Source organism: Oryzias latipes, chromosome 6 (assembly GCF_053564925.1).
Source record: "Oryzias latipes strain Hd-rR chromosome 6, Olatipes_Hd-rR_3.1".
Classification (NCBI taxonomy): Eukaryota; Metazoa; Chordata; class Actinopteri; order Beloniformes; family Adrianichthyidae; genus Oryzias; species Oryzias latipes.
The window spans coordinates 7,994,037-8,008,678 of record NC_136242.1 but is presented as its reverse complement, the minus strand read 5'-3'; the positions used below and the strand labels follow the sequence as shown (position 1 = coordinate 8,008,678).

The 14,642-nt window shown below is 41.0% G+C and overlaps 1 protein-coding gene across 4 annotated transcripts; it reads right to left on the bottom strand.

The window, feature by feature from the left end:
* Nucleotides 1-57: 57 nt before the first annotated feature.
* Nucleotides 58-7,922, bottom strand: LOC101155923 (troponin I, fast skeletal muscle). 4 transcript variants are annotated; one of them, XM_004069368.5, is made up of 7 exons: nucleotides 7,788-7,922; nucleotides 6,577-6,609; nucleotides 5,152-5,188; nucleotides 3,612-3,740; nucleotides 3,411-3,500; nucleotides 517-690; nucleotides 58-435 (listed from the first exon to the last, which is right to left on the bottom strand). In XM_004069368.5, exons 2-7 carry the CDS (start codon nucleotides 6,582-6,584, stop codon nucleotides 358-360), a joined length of 516 nt encoding a protein of 171 aa, XP_004069416.1. In that variant the 5' UTR covers nucleotides 6,585-6,609; nucleotides 7,788-7,922; the 3' UTR covers nucleotides 58-357. The 4 variants fall into 4 exon arrangements, with proteins under 4 accessions (XP_004069416.1, XP_011474050.1, XP_020559420.1 ...); XM_011475748.4 differs by having other exon boundaries at nucleotides 7,792-7,896; XM_020703761.2 differs by having other exon boundaries at nucleotides 7,672-7,837.
* Nucleotides 7,923-14,642: the final 6,720 nt, after the last annotated feature.

Sequence of the window (14,642 nt, the reverse complement as noted above, 5' to 3'; positions counted from 1 at the left end):
ACAGAGAGCTTTGCACCAGAGTAACTAACACAGTTAGAAAACATGGAAAAGAAGAAATCTGAACCATCACATTTATTCACGTTGCTTATACTTTCATCCCAACCCACTTACAAAAGAAGACCACATCAAGGACAACATGCCCTTTAGGATCTTCAGCATGTGGAGGCTTGGGATCAAACTACCAACCTTCTGATTGAACTCAGCCCCTCTGAGCTACAGCTGCTCCCACCATTAATTCTGACTTCATGAAACAAATGTATTTCAATTCAATGACAAATTCCAGAAGTTCAAAAAACAAAAAAACAAAACAAGCAGCGGCAGCAGCCCAGCACGGCTGCAGAGCTTCAGTTTAGTTCTTTAGGAGGTCTCAAACATCTTCTTCCTGTCAGCCTTGTCCTCAATGTTCTTACGCCAGTCGCCGACTGCCTCTGTGGGCTGCATCACACAAACACAACCCACAGTCAGTGAAAAGCAGCCCCCTCTCCAGAGAACCACCCTGCTTCTGCAAATGCTCACCTCCTCTTTGACCTCCTTCTTGACCTGCTTGAGGTTGGCTCTCAGATCCATGTTGACCGTGTGTTTGGAGCCCAGCAGGGCCTTCAGCATGGCGTCGGCTGACATGCGCACCTTCTTCAGGGCGGGCTTCTTCACTCCCTGAAGGTCAACAACCTTGATCTTCAGGTCTTGGATCTAGGAGTGGCCAAGTGTTTCAATCAGGAAAGTCAACCAAAAGGTTTCTGTTTTGGCATCATTTGTAGACTTATGCTTTTGAGCCGCATAATGAAAAACACACAAAGGCAGACAGAACTATTACAAAAACAGAAATCTCTGTTCTTGGTGGTCATTCAAGGTGTTCAAAACAAGATTCCTTCTTTTCAGAAAACCTTAAAATCAGTTTGTGATACTGTTTTAAAGTTAGCGACCCTTTTTAGCTGAACATTTCAGGGAAGGTTTCCTTTTGTTTGACAGAATTTTGCAGACTTGTGTTTACATCAGGGTTTTACCTGTAATTACAAAGTGCCAAGAAGCATAACAGCGGCTGAACAGTTGTCTCTGCCATTCAGGTGTTAGAATTGGAAATACTTGTTCAGTTCTTTTAAATGCACACCTACTGACTGGTAAAAAAAAAGGCCTTACAGAAAGGACTATCACTCTGATGATAAAATAAAACAAAGAACTTCAAAAATAATACGATTTAACCCTTGTGCTATCCTAGGCACTTCAACATTGGGAGTTGGGTCATCTAGACCCACTAGACCAGGGATGTCAAAGTCAAACTGAGGGCCAAAAAAACAAATTGGCTAGAGGCCGAGGGCCGGACTGGTTCAATGTTTATTAAACATTTTGAAATGGTTGCACACAGCTTATTGAACCAAGACCTAACATAGTGTATCATTTAATGATTAAATGAATAATCGGGAGAACATTTTTCAGCAGGCACACAGACAAGAACAAACTGCCTTCAAAGAAAAATCACATGTCCTGTATATTAAATGAATAAAGTAATGTTTTCTTATGGCTCTGTCAGTAAGTTGAAGAGAAAACATTTTCAACAGGCAAACAGCAAAAAAGCAATTTTCCTTCAAAAACAAAATATGTTCCTTATATCAAGATAAATGCATAAACGAAACTGCAAGCAGTATAAATATTATAAATATTATGCTGCTCTATTATCCCACCAATTACTGCTTCAAATAGTAAAATGAGAAAATATAGAATAAATCAAAACAGTTGTATTCTTTCTCATGGCTCTTAACTGCAATTTCCCCTGAGTCCAGTAACTGAAAAATAAATATAAATAAATGAAATAAAATAAAATGCAAAAATATATGGCACACAGACAAAACAATACGTCCTTCAAAGAAAAATCCCATTTCTTGTAGAAACAAATGTAAAAATTTAACTGAATTAAAAACTAAAAATACGTTAATGCTCTGTGATGCTCACTTGTCTGAGGATGAGCCTGTACTTGGTGATGTCTCATCTTTTGTACAAGTTCAATGTTCGGGGTAAGGCTCTGAGCTGAGGTAATCCTCAGGATTGAGTGAAGGTGCTGATCAATAAGACGGCTCCTGTGTGATGTTTGGTTTAGCTTCATCAAAGAGAACAGTCGTTCACACAGGTATGTGCTGCCAAACATAGAGAGCGTCTGAGCAGATTGGATGCGCAGCTCGGCCATTGTGTCGGGGATGAATGATGAGGCCGAGGTCCGCTTGCTGCGCTGCAGTGAGTTCGCGGGTTACCGTTGCATTATGGGAAACGTAGTATTGGTGCGTGCAAAACACCAGCGGGCGGCTACAGCCTGCGGGCCGGTTCTAATACTAATCAAATATCATCCCGGGGGCCATAGATAACTCATTCGCGGGCCGGATTCTGCCCGCGGGCCTTGACTTTGACATATGTGCACTAGACAGTGCTCTGAACCTTTTTTCTTCAATGATTTGTGATCTTCACTGGTGTCCATGGATTACATGAAATCTTTCCACCTTTATCCACCTTTGTCATGGTAGGGAGAAAACGTCAATGTAAGGATCGGGTCATCTGGACCCATAGGATAGCTTAAGGGGTTAAGAAATGTATGCATACTCCATCAACAGCAGATGGATTCAGGTGTGGGTAATTAAGTTCAGGTAGTCCATTTTTTTGGAAGCTAAAAAGACTCCGGAACTCTTTAAATACATTTTCCTACTCATGTGTTTTTCTCAGAAATACAATCGATGTAATCTCAGGTTGCAGTTTTAAATATCAGACTCTTTCTTTAAATAACTAAACTTAATGACTATTTAGTGCAGATTCTTGACATAATGGCACTGGTTTATATTTGTGTTAGTTTGATCAGATAGTCAGGCATCTACAGTGAAAAAGGCTTTTTTCGGGGGGGGGGGGGTGTTACGTCTTTAAAATGTCTTTTTGATTTATTTTCTTCACAGATCCTTTATGAAGCACTTGACGCAGAGTCAACAGAGTAGAAGTAGGAGGCTCAGCCTCAATTTCAGGGGGAACATTTGGATGAAGATGACGCCTAAGACTCATTGAAAACCGTAGCTCATTATTTCTGTGTGTAACTTTCATGGCTGTTTTATTTTAATATCGTATTTTCTCAACTCATCATACATATTTTGCTTTGAAGAATATAATGAGGATGACTACAAATGACATATGGAGTTCTGTGCGCTTTGATTAAAGTTTGCACTTTGCGCAAGTCAGACAGTTTTTGCACAAATACTTGCTGCTCCACATCTTCTTTTATCAACATGACCATGAAGCTTCAACTGATTCTTCATGACTGATAAAAGTGAACTCGAAACACACAAAAAAAGCTTCTTTTTTTTAAATTGTCCTTAAAATATGGTAACAGTCAACATGCCTGTCATGCCTTTTTCAATTGATGATTTTTGTGGCAGTTTTACCTCTTTATCGGCCTTTCCCACTTTGGCCTCCAGGTCATACCTGTCTTCATCAATCTTGTCAATGAGAGCGTACAGCTTTTTGCAGGTTTCCTTGGTGAAGACACAGGTACAATGTTTACTGGATTTTTTCTTAAAGAAGAAGCACAGGTGCAAAAGAATCCACTGTTTTAACTGCTGATTTCGCTCAGTGGTTTCTCTCACCATGAGGGCAGCTTGGTCTCCACTCATGTCAGGAGCAGGACAATTCTCAGACATGTAAGCCTCCTTGGCGGCCACAAGTTCCTTTTTCTCCTGTTCAAGCCAATTGGCGGCAACCTGAAGAACCAAACTCTGCAGAACAAATGAAGAGTCCAATAGTTAGTGAAGGAGAGGCCTGCAGCAATCAGGTTCATGTCCTGCCAGCGTCACTAGGGCATTAAAGAAACTCCCCTTTTCCAAGTCTTCAGGGAGCATCCAGAGGAAATCAGGGAAATATAATTACCCTTGCATGGTCTGGGTCTGCATTGAGGGCTCTTTTCAGTGGGGCTTTGCATCCAAGTCTAACCAGGAGGTTCTCATTACAAGATTATCATCGTATCGGTACTACATACTCAGCTGCAACTCTAAGAGCTCAAGGTCAAAGCTTGAAGGACCTAAAAGGACTGCAGACTAAATCTACCAAAAGCCCTCTAAATGCAGGAGCCCCAAGCATGCAAACACCCAAGGTCATTCAAGGATTCCAGCAGTGCATTAGCGTTGGTCCATTGTGGCATAGCCAGACCACACTTTTCCTCCTGAATCTGAGAATGTACGATCAGCCAGATTCTCCTCTCCAGTAGTGGAATGAAGACTGTATACCAGGAAAGGTGAGCAGTGAGAGTCATCTGGGGGCTGGCAAACCCCCTCCATTTTTCTTTTAAAGATGATAACCATCCAGGTTTGCTAGAAGCTTTGTTGAGATGGTCAAGCCATTTTACAAGAACTCAGCAAAGCCCAAATGTATCCTATCCTATTTAGCGGCGGCGACAGCCAAGGCAGGAGAACATAGAAATGTATGTATGTGTGTGTGTGTGTGTGTGTGTGTGTGGGTGTGTGTGTTTGTGTGTCCTATTTAAAAAAGAAGACATCAAACTTGAAACCTAAAAGCCTGAAACTGAAATCCTCAATCAACTGTAAAGTTCATTCTATATTGAAGTGTGCTAAAATACATATGAAACCACTGTAATATAATGCCCTTACTTTTATTACAAAAGAGAGCTATTTAAAGTATTAATTATTTTCTTTTATTGTCATTTATTCTTTTACTTGTGCTTGTTTTTGTGTATTTTATTATGAGGGGCTTATTTAATTATGTTTGCATTCTTGTTTGTTTGTACAGCACCTTGAGCTGGTTTCTTTACATTAAAAGGTCCTATAAAAATAAATTAATTTGATTTGATTTAAAGGAATGGAATGTATTTACCAAAATATGGATTTATTTGAACTGTATTTGGTGAAATCTGAGCACAGGTGATGATGTGAGAAATGTAGAAATGATGCAATGTTCAAAAGAGGGCAGACAACTAGAAGAATAGTATTTTTCCCTTTTGCTCCTTTCCAATCGTGACAATGTTCAATTGTACAAAAATCATGTAAACATATTTTGCATTCAACAATTTTCCTGAAAGGGACAAACATAGATGAATGACTGAAAGTTGTGGAATATGTTAGAGCCACCAGGAATCTGTAGGTATGCACAGACAAACAAACATCAGAGGTGTACCTTCAGGTGGTGCCTGCGGCTTGAAGTCATCTTTTTCCTGGAAAACAACAAAGAGCGCTGTCAGTGTCTGCATTATCCGTCTCAGTTCTACAAAGATGGACTTAAGGCCATAACAGCACAGACAGTAAAGTTCATGTTGAATCTTTATCCCTTTGGTCCACTTCAAAATCTCTGATTCAGAACATTTATAACCCTTGTGCTATCCTAGGCACTTTAACATTGGGAGTTGGGTCATTTAGACCCACTAGACAGAGCTCTGAACCTTTTTTCTTCAAGGATTTGTGATCTTCACTGGTGTCCATGGATTACATGAAATCTTTCCACCTTTATCCACCTTTGTCATGGTAGGGAGAACACGGCAAAGTAAGGGTGGGGTCATCTAAGATGGCACAAGGGTTTAAAAATATGAAAGCAATAATATCTGCTTGAAGTGAATCACATGACAAAATAAGAAAAACGTGGATTTATGTTGTTGATAAAGGAGAAAGCCGAGCCTTTTAAGCTTTGGTGAAAGTGGCTACCAACACCAAAAAAACCTGCTAACCCTTGTGCTATTTCAGACAACCCCACCCTTACACTGACGTTTTATTCTATGACAAAGGTGGATAAAGGTGGAAAGATTTCATGTCATCCATGGACAGCAGTGAAGATCACAAATCATTGAAGAAAAAAGGTTCAGTCAGTCTAGTGGGTCTAGATGACCCAACTCCCAATGTTAAAGTGCCTAGGATAGCACAAGGGTTAATAGAGTCAGTCTCATTGAGCAGACATTACATGACTAGACATAAGAAGGAGATGCAAATTTGATCATTAGTTCTGCTTAGCATTTCGTCACCTAAAGAATATTCTTGAATTGTTTTTACGGGAACTAACATCTATGATCCCAGTAAGCTGGAACTATGGACTTTCTGGGTTCAGAGGTGACCGCTTTGCTACCTGAGGACTTTCTGACTGGATCATGTGTTTGTTTGAATACTGTCTCACAAGGCTCACCACAAAATAAGTAATGATATATGATGTGCTTGTTTTTTGTTAAACAAAAAAGTTGAAATCCTGTGAAGTCTGTGTACAAATAACCTGCTTTCTAAAGTTTCAGTTTTCCTGTAGGATCTACCTCACTTTTCCTTGTTTTCTTTTTCTCTCTAGCTTTAGTAAATGCTTTCGCTATTGTCTCACTGCTAATGCGTTTTCTTGTCACTTTTCTTTCGTCTGTTGCTTACCTTCACTACATGCTGACGTCGGGCCTTATTCTCACTGTATTTTTGCTTTCGTCCTTAATTTTATTTTCTACTGCTGTGTTTGTTTCTTCCATTATTTTTCTCCTGTTTTGTACATCTGACTTATCCAAATATCCTTTATCCTTTCCTTTTCCTTCAATACCAGTTTGATATGTGTGAGTAAAACTTGTGAAGAGGCAGCACTTACTCAGACATGTTGACGGTTTCTGTTCTTCACAGCCTGTTTGAAGACACAAGAAACAGAGGAAATGAGGAATCTGGCTGCATAGCATCTGAGTGAGTCAAGCACCGAAAAGCAGCTGAGTAGACACAGAGCTAAGTTGAGGTCTGCATCAGATGTCACTGTTGATGCCAGAGTTAAGCTCCTTTACAGGTGTTCAGAACTAAATACCCCGCTGGAGTTAACACTTCAATTCCTTTCACAGACAGAAGTCATTCCAACAAAATGTGCTGCGGCAGCATGTCAGCTGCCAGCTGGAGTCAGGATGAACCTCACGCTCTCCAAAAACAAACAGGCCCATCCCAGAATCAGACGTCTCAAGTTATTTTTACTAAAAATTCATCGAAGATCAAATGATTCATTTGACACTGACAGAATCAGACAGATAACAGCTGAAGCTCACTCTCTGGGAATATTAATCATCTTTTCTCAGAGAAAAACAAACCCAGAGATCAAACAAAAGAAAACCCATATTCATACTTCAGCATATTTCCTGTCGTGTCATTTCTAATCTTGTTAGATAAAGGTTTCAATGACAGTTTAGATGGCTTCTAGAAACTTTAAATTAAACCCTTCTTTTCATTGGAGCAAAAGCAGAATACGGAGAAAGGTTTATTTTTGACTTTACAGACTTTACTCTCCAGAGGAGAGCTGAAACTTAGTTTTCAATTGACAAGTCATCTGGTTTCTACAATGATAAGTACTTTTATAAACAACAAGGTAGAATTCTCAACATCTAAACAACCTGTATTTTAAAGAAAATTTGAGAAAACGGTCATTTAATTTTGAGACCAAACAAATATGATTTTATAAACTTTTCCCTCCCGTTAAAATGCAAAAGTTATCTAGAGATTCAATCATTCAAACCACCATATTGTACAGTTCTTTGTAAAAAGTAATCCAAAACATTAACATTTTTGACAACAACAAAAAAGCCAAGCAACCTATAAACTTAAATCTAAACTAAAATCCTCAGTTTTCAGACGGGTAATTCTTTCAAACCTCAATAAATGACTAATCTTCAGAGAAATCAAAGCATCATCTTGTCTGAGCTGCACTGACTGGTCTTCTTCTTCTTCAAAAGCTCCAGACTCCACTCAGAAGCTGTTCTGCATCCATCCAACAGCTGCACAGACGCATGGAGAGCAGGAGGTGGAGGAAAGGGAAACTGGTCTCACCTACACTGAGACGAAAAGTCGAGGAGGAGGGCCTCAGAGGCAGTGGGAAGAAATCCCGGCCTGCCTGTTTATATATATATGAGGCTACGGATGTGAATGTGGAGCTGCTGTTTATGGAAATGCAGGATCCTCAGTCCAATAGGCCATCAAGCTCCTTAAATATCCCCATCCCCCAACTTCATCCCATAAATCAGGCATCATCGAGGAGGAGCATGATTTCATTTGAGACCTCTGCTTGCTGAACCCCTTTGGTCTGAGAGGAGGTGGGGGGTTATGATAACCTGACAAACTGTTTACATTAAAATCTACAGAGTTCCCAACGCATTTCAAGAATACAGAGAGAACAGTGTCAGATGGGACTTTTTTCTGTGAAAGACCCCATTCTGCAGAGGAACTATTTTATTTCAGAATCAAAACTCCTCACATCCACAAAATATGTGTTCGGTGGAAAGAACACATGTTGTTTCCTGCAAAGAATGCTAATAAATAATCAGACTGTGGGAAACTTTGGATACGATTGAGGCAATCCAAAGTCCTGACATCTGCGGTTGTGCTTCAGGTTTGACTTGAGCTTGATGTGATGAACAAGACTCACAGAACTGAAGGAATCAAAAAACGAAAAATCCTAAATCTGAATATTAATTTGAACTTTTACTCCACAGTAAGTGCCTAATGAAATTGCATTCTTCCATCTATAAATATCCCCCTTCTGCTTGCTGGCCTGGTTAATGTTTCATTTTGGATTGCTGATTGTAAATGTGGATCTGGGAGCAGAAACGCTTCCAGATCTTTCTCCGGCTACAAGCAACCGTCTCATATTAACACTTGTGCTATAAAAATAATGGTGCATGACTTCAGATGGGTGAGGAGGGAGATCTCGCAGGATATAAGGTTCCTTGCTGCCTCAGATTTAACTCTATGCTAATGAATTTAGCTGAACTGGAGCTCCTCTTGTTTAGGAGCAGGGCTTCCTGAACAAAATGGCCCACTTCCCCATAGGATTCACTATTTCTCTTTCCACTCCAAAAAATCCCTGATCAGCTTCTCAATGATTTAGTTTCTGTTGGAGAAAGTAGTTAAAATGTGGGCTCTGGTAATGTCAGTGCGATCATTCTTAGTACTGACCCTCTCAGAAGAAGTGTGATGAAGGCTCCTGTCATCAGGCACACAGAACGTGTGTTGATCTCTAAGTTCACATCCCTGATGGTCATGCCTGGACATGGCAACATTAGGGCCTCTGCCCCCCCCTCAAAGTGACAACATTTTGACTGACATCCAAATTGGTTTCTAGTCTGAAGACATATCAAACTGTTGTGTTTTAGCCATGTCCTGCTAATGACTTCCTGTAAAATCTAAAAAACATTTTTAGGCACTGATGGGACAAACGTCCTGAGCGTGTGTGGAGAAAAGGACAGTCCTAGAGACAGCTTCAGGGAGTCTTACTATTGGCTGTAGAAGTGAGAACTGGACTGAGCGAGTGTGACATCACACACAGAAAATGCCTTCCCTGCGGCTCCAGTGAAATCCAGTGAAGACAATTCAGTCGCCATTTTTCTGCGAACTGGACGCCGCCATGTTGGAGCCAGATTACAGTGATTGGTCCGAGTTGTCTGAATCAACGCCTCTGTGGTAGAGGTAAGATCTTAAGTCCGAGCCCGAGTCAGAAACCGACCCGGCCTGAAATTCGGATCGGGTCGGGCCGGGCTTCTCTCTCGCTGACTTATCACTTATCATGATCATAAAAATATGTAGATGATTTTAATACTATGGGATAAATTGAAATTTCGGGTTTGCTTCGAGCTCTGGCCTGCAAATCAAGTTAATTGGTCGGGTTCGGGCTGGGTTCGGCTTTAATGCCCGCGGGCCTGTGTCGGGTCGGGCTGGATTTTTACCTCTACTCTCTGGCAACTTCTGTGGTGATTTATGAGTAAGCTTGTTCAAAACTAGCTCAAAAAACTCTGTCAGTCAAGCGTTTGAGGTGGGGGCCAGTGGGCAACCACATGCTTTTACCGGGGCATCTGACTAGTCAGTTTACAACTTGAATAACTTGTGATAAAGTAAAAGATATAATGACAAAAAATAAAAATTATCATGTTAAAAAAGGGCATCAGAGTAAGAATATTTATTCTGACCAATAGAATGACTGAGTAACAGCTGGTTATTACTCTATAGATGTGTGTGGGATTTTGGTTTCTTGGAGCCATCAGGCACTTCCTGTTTGGAAGGTGAGGGGGTAGGATTGGCTCAGTCCAGTTCTAGCTCCACCACTGCAGAAAGGTGTCAGAAAAAGTAATGACAGGATGTAGTCCCTTCAAAACCAATCTTCCCCAACTTGACACCGGGCTGCTTTTACAATAGATCCAAAGATGATCAGAGAGGAATTTTAATGCCCAAACTGGCCTGGCATTCACAACCATGTATGTGCAGCAGTCCTGGAATGTGTGTCCTCTGTCTTTAACCAATTATAGTTAAGTGCTTTGGGTTTTCACTCCCTCACAAGGCTGTACCACTTTACGAAATCAACATGAGAAGTGACAGCAGAAAAAGAAGTCAAAGGCACAGCCATAAGCATACAAAAAAACAAATGTTCATAAATGTAAGGACTAAAAACCCAACTTAAGATAATTGGACCATGGTGTTTATACTTTGACAGGAGGTTTTGTGTGAAAGTCAGAAGCAACCCTCAACCCTGCTGTTGAATGCAACATCTGTAGTGATGCTGCACAAGCCAAATCCTGGCTTCGGATCAGAGAAGAGACACTTTGGATTTAACAGAGAAGGATGCCAGCCTGAACAGGTTTCATATTTCAGTTTGTGGAGGAAGAAAGGTTCCAATCTGATGAGGAAAACGAATCAATTGTCATTAAATCCTGCTGGCCTGCTGGAGATGCCACCTTTGCTCATTTGAAGTTGGCAGATTTTCTTCACCTAGAGAACATTTTCTGAAGCAAAACTAGCTCAAACAGAAGTATGAGCAGTGTATGCAGTAGAAGATTATCAAAGTTCAAAAGAGAAAAAACTAAAAGAAAGGCCTATGCACAGGTTCCAGTGCAGATTCATTCTTTGAGCAACTTCTATGAATCCTTTCCAAAGGACCCAAACTAAGACAGAAACTGTCCTCATTTAGTTTAGATTTTTCTAAACGTGGACTCGAGTCCTAAATCTTCTAACGCAGGGGAAATTCTACACGTCTTTCAGATTGTGATTGTTGATAAGAAAACTCTGCATAAACAGTGAACAGTAAACTGTAACCAGATTTTTTCTTAGCTTACAAGAAAATTGTCCAAGACCGTTTTTAACGTTTGATTCCACCACAAACTGAAAGGAATCTTAAAAAAGGGGATTGCCACAACTCAGACTAAGAAGAAGGCAGCTGCTGATGAGTTGGAGTTATGGCAGGAATGTCACGGCGGAGCGCAACATGTGGGGCGGTTTGGCGCTCTGTCAGAGCAACAAGCAAGTTTGTCCTACAAAGAGGCCTCAGCTACAACTTGACCTTTAGGAATGTTCTCTGCATCCAGAGAAAATCCCATGTAGAAGCATTGATAATCCTATGAGTATGTCTGCATGATGATTGGATGTGACACACTGCCAATGGGGTAAGTAGTTTTCTCAGATCCCTCCACCGTCAGCTGGAAGTTCGTTTTTTTGTCACCACATCTTGGGAGGGGCTAGCTAGATTTACTGCCTGTTTGCAGAGTGTCGTCCATCTTCAGCGTGTGACTCATGTCAGAGAAAGAAGAGTCTGAGTCAGATGAGGAAGAATGACAGGATCAGAACTCCGATAGGGCATCTTATAAAAATGCTTGACAGGATTATATGCACCCATAGCATATTTCTGCTCTTTCAGCTCAGGCTCAAAGAAGTGAATTCCACTTTTTTTTGTCCCTTTAACCCTTGTTCTATCTTAGATGACCCCACCCTCACATTGACGTGTTCTCCCTACCATGACAAAGGTGGATAAAGGTGGAAAGATTTCATGTAATCCGTGGACACCAGTGAAGATCACAAATCATTGAAGAAAAAAGGTTCAGAGCACTGACTATGGGGTCTAGATGACCCAGCTCCAAATGTTAAAGTGCCTAGGATAGCACAAGGTTTAAGGAAGCACATTGCAGGTTGTAGAGGCAAAGCCAGAGTCCTACTGTCTAGATAAAGCATGTCCAAAGTAGGGTTGTGCCGATGGACGATATCATCGTCCATCGTGATGGGTGACTGACATCCCGATGGAGAGACCACCATCGTGATGCCATGCCCCCGCCACGTTGCGCGTCGACACCATAAGCCGCGGTTACATGTACAAAATATTTTGATGGGATCAATGGTCGGATTAGAATCCAACCGTGTACATTGGCCCAGAAAAATGTTTTCAGAATATAAAAACGTTCACTAAGGTCACACTTTCCGTCGGAATAAATCATTCGCACATGCGCAGTAGGGTTTGAAAAGCGAGCGGCTTTTTTTTTCTTCAAACTTTATTGAATGTAACAATTCAATACAAAACAATGTTAAACAGCGCCAAGCGGCTATATACATTGACATGTCAGCTCGGTAAAATACGAGATGATCTTCTAAACGTGCTTTTAATAATGTTACGGTTATTATGAAACACCTGTTCGCTCATCATTTGAATTTTAATCCGTGTGGTCAGTGCTTTTTCTGAACGAAGCCAGGATTAGCAGTATGCTAACACGGGCTAACAACATTAGCTTTGGGTGGTGCTGCTTGCTGGCTGCACGTAAACATGTAAGAATAACATCAGACTTTATTTAGTCGGGACACGACTGGAAACACAAATCCGTGTGATTGTTTGAATGTTTTCTAAGGACTGAGCGACATTTCTGCTTTGAAGCTCAAAGCGCTGTGTGTGCTGACGATCCGAGCTGTGCTCACACACACACTTTTAGACCCGGTTCTGAGTTCGGTTGCTTGTACCTCTAGAGCTGCGGGACGGATCGCAGTCTTAAATCTCCCACACATAGCGCTCATGTAACAAAGCAGTGGACAGTGAGGGACAGTAAGGCCCACCGCTGATTCTGGCAGACACACGGTCCTTGTCTTACTAGATCTTTCATCAGCCTTTGACACGGTTGACCACCAGATCTTATTGGACAGATTGAGGGACCTGATTGGTTTGTCAGGGTCAGTTCTCCACTGGTTTTCCTCTTACTTATCCGGTCGGAATTTCAGTGTCATGGCCAACCACAAAATGTCTCAGTCAGTAGACTTACTGTGTGGGGTTCCCCAGGGCTCTGTTCTAGGCCCTGTTCTGTTTCTCCTATACATGATCCCTCTTGGAAAGATCATTCAGGATTTCAGTGATGTTTCCTACCATCTCTTTGCTGATGATATCCAGCTATATTGCTCTTTTAAGCCCTCCGAGACACACAAGCTGGATTCTCTGATGAACTGCTTGATGCAGATAAAACAATGGCTCTGTAAAAACTCTCTGCAACTAAACTCAGAGAAAACAGAAACCTTAGTTGTTGCCCCTGATGATGCTATACCAGGGATTAAGCAGCACTTGGGTTCTCTTGGCCAGGATGTCAAACCCAGCCTTAGAAATTTGGGTGTCATTTTTGACAAAGATATGTCGCTGGAGCAGCACTCCAAGCAGTTGATCAGGAACTGTTTCTTCCAGTTGAGGAACATTTCTAAGCTACGGAAGATGGTGTCATATGAAGATCTAGAACTTCTTATTCATGCCTTTGTTTCTACACGGCTAGACTACTGTAACAGTCTGTTTTCCTGTCTGAATAAGAAGGAGCTGTCTCGCCTGCAGCTGATCCAGAACTCTGCTGCGAGGATCTTGACTCGCACCAAGAGAAGAGATCACATCTCCCCGATCCTCAAAGCTCTTCATTGGCTCCCGGTTGCTTACCGCTACCAATACAAAATTCTAGTTTTGACTTTTAGGGCCCTTCATTCCCAAGCTCCTCCATATGTTTGTGATCTGATCGCCCCTTACAGACCATCTCGTGCACTGAGGTCTGCGGATCAGAACCTGTTGATGGTCCCTCGCACACGGTTCCGAACTAGAGGAGACAGATCCTTCCAGGCTGTTGCTCCCAAACTCTGGAATGAACTTCCATTGTCGCTACGTTCCCTGGACTCTGTGAATTCTTTTAAAAGTCAACTAAAAACTTTTTATTTTTGCAAAGCATTTTAACTGAAACTACTTTTATTGGGCTTGAGATGATTGTTTTACATAGTTTATGCTTTTTATATTTTATGTTTTTATGTTTTTATATGTGTATGTATACATATTTTAACCTGTGAAGCACCTTGTGACCTTTGTCTGCGAAAGGTGCTATACAAATAAAATTTACTTACTTACTTACTTACTTACTTACCGCTTCCAACAGACCTATTTTTTCAGAGAAATATGAAGCAATTGTGTTTGCCTAAGAAACTGAAAATGTTTTCAAGGAGTTCAATATCAAGAGGCAGACAAGACATGCTACCTACGACAAGCTAACCGAGAATAGAACGGGGTGAAAAAAATGGACAAATTGACAGTAATTCTGATAAAGACGTATTTATATGCATTTGTTATCTATGAGAAAGTATGCCATTGCCAAAAAAAAATTTTGAAATAGTTTAACTGCATTTAATGATATTAAAATAGTTCAAAGAATATCAGGCAAAATGGTTGACCCTCAAACATTTACACCTCACCAAACATTTTATCCTCTCACAGAGGATGCTGCCATTTAACAATAAAAACATTTGATTGGAGCAGCATCTTGTGGTCACTCAAGGAAATGCAGCCAAATTCTTTTTTGTTTTTTTTCTATTCTCTTTTACCTTATCCTATCCAACAGCTGAGCAGACAGATGAGAGCTGAAAGCCTCT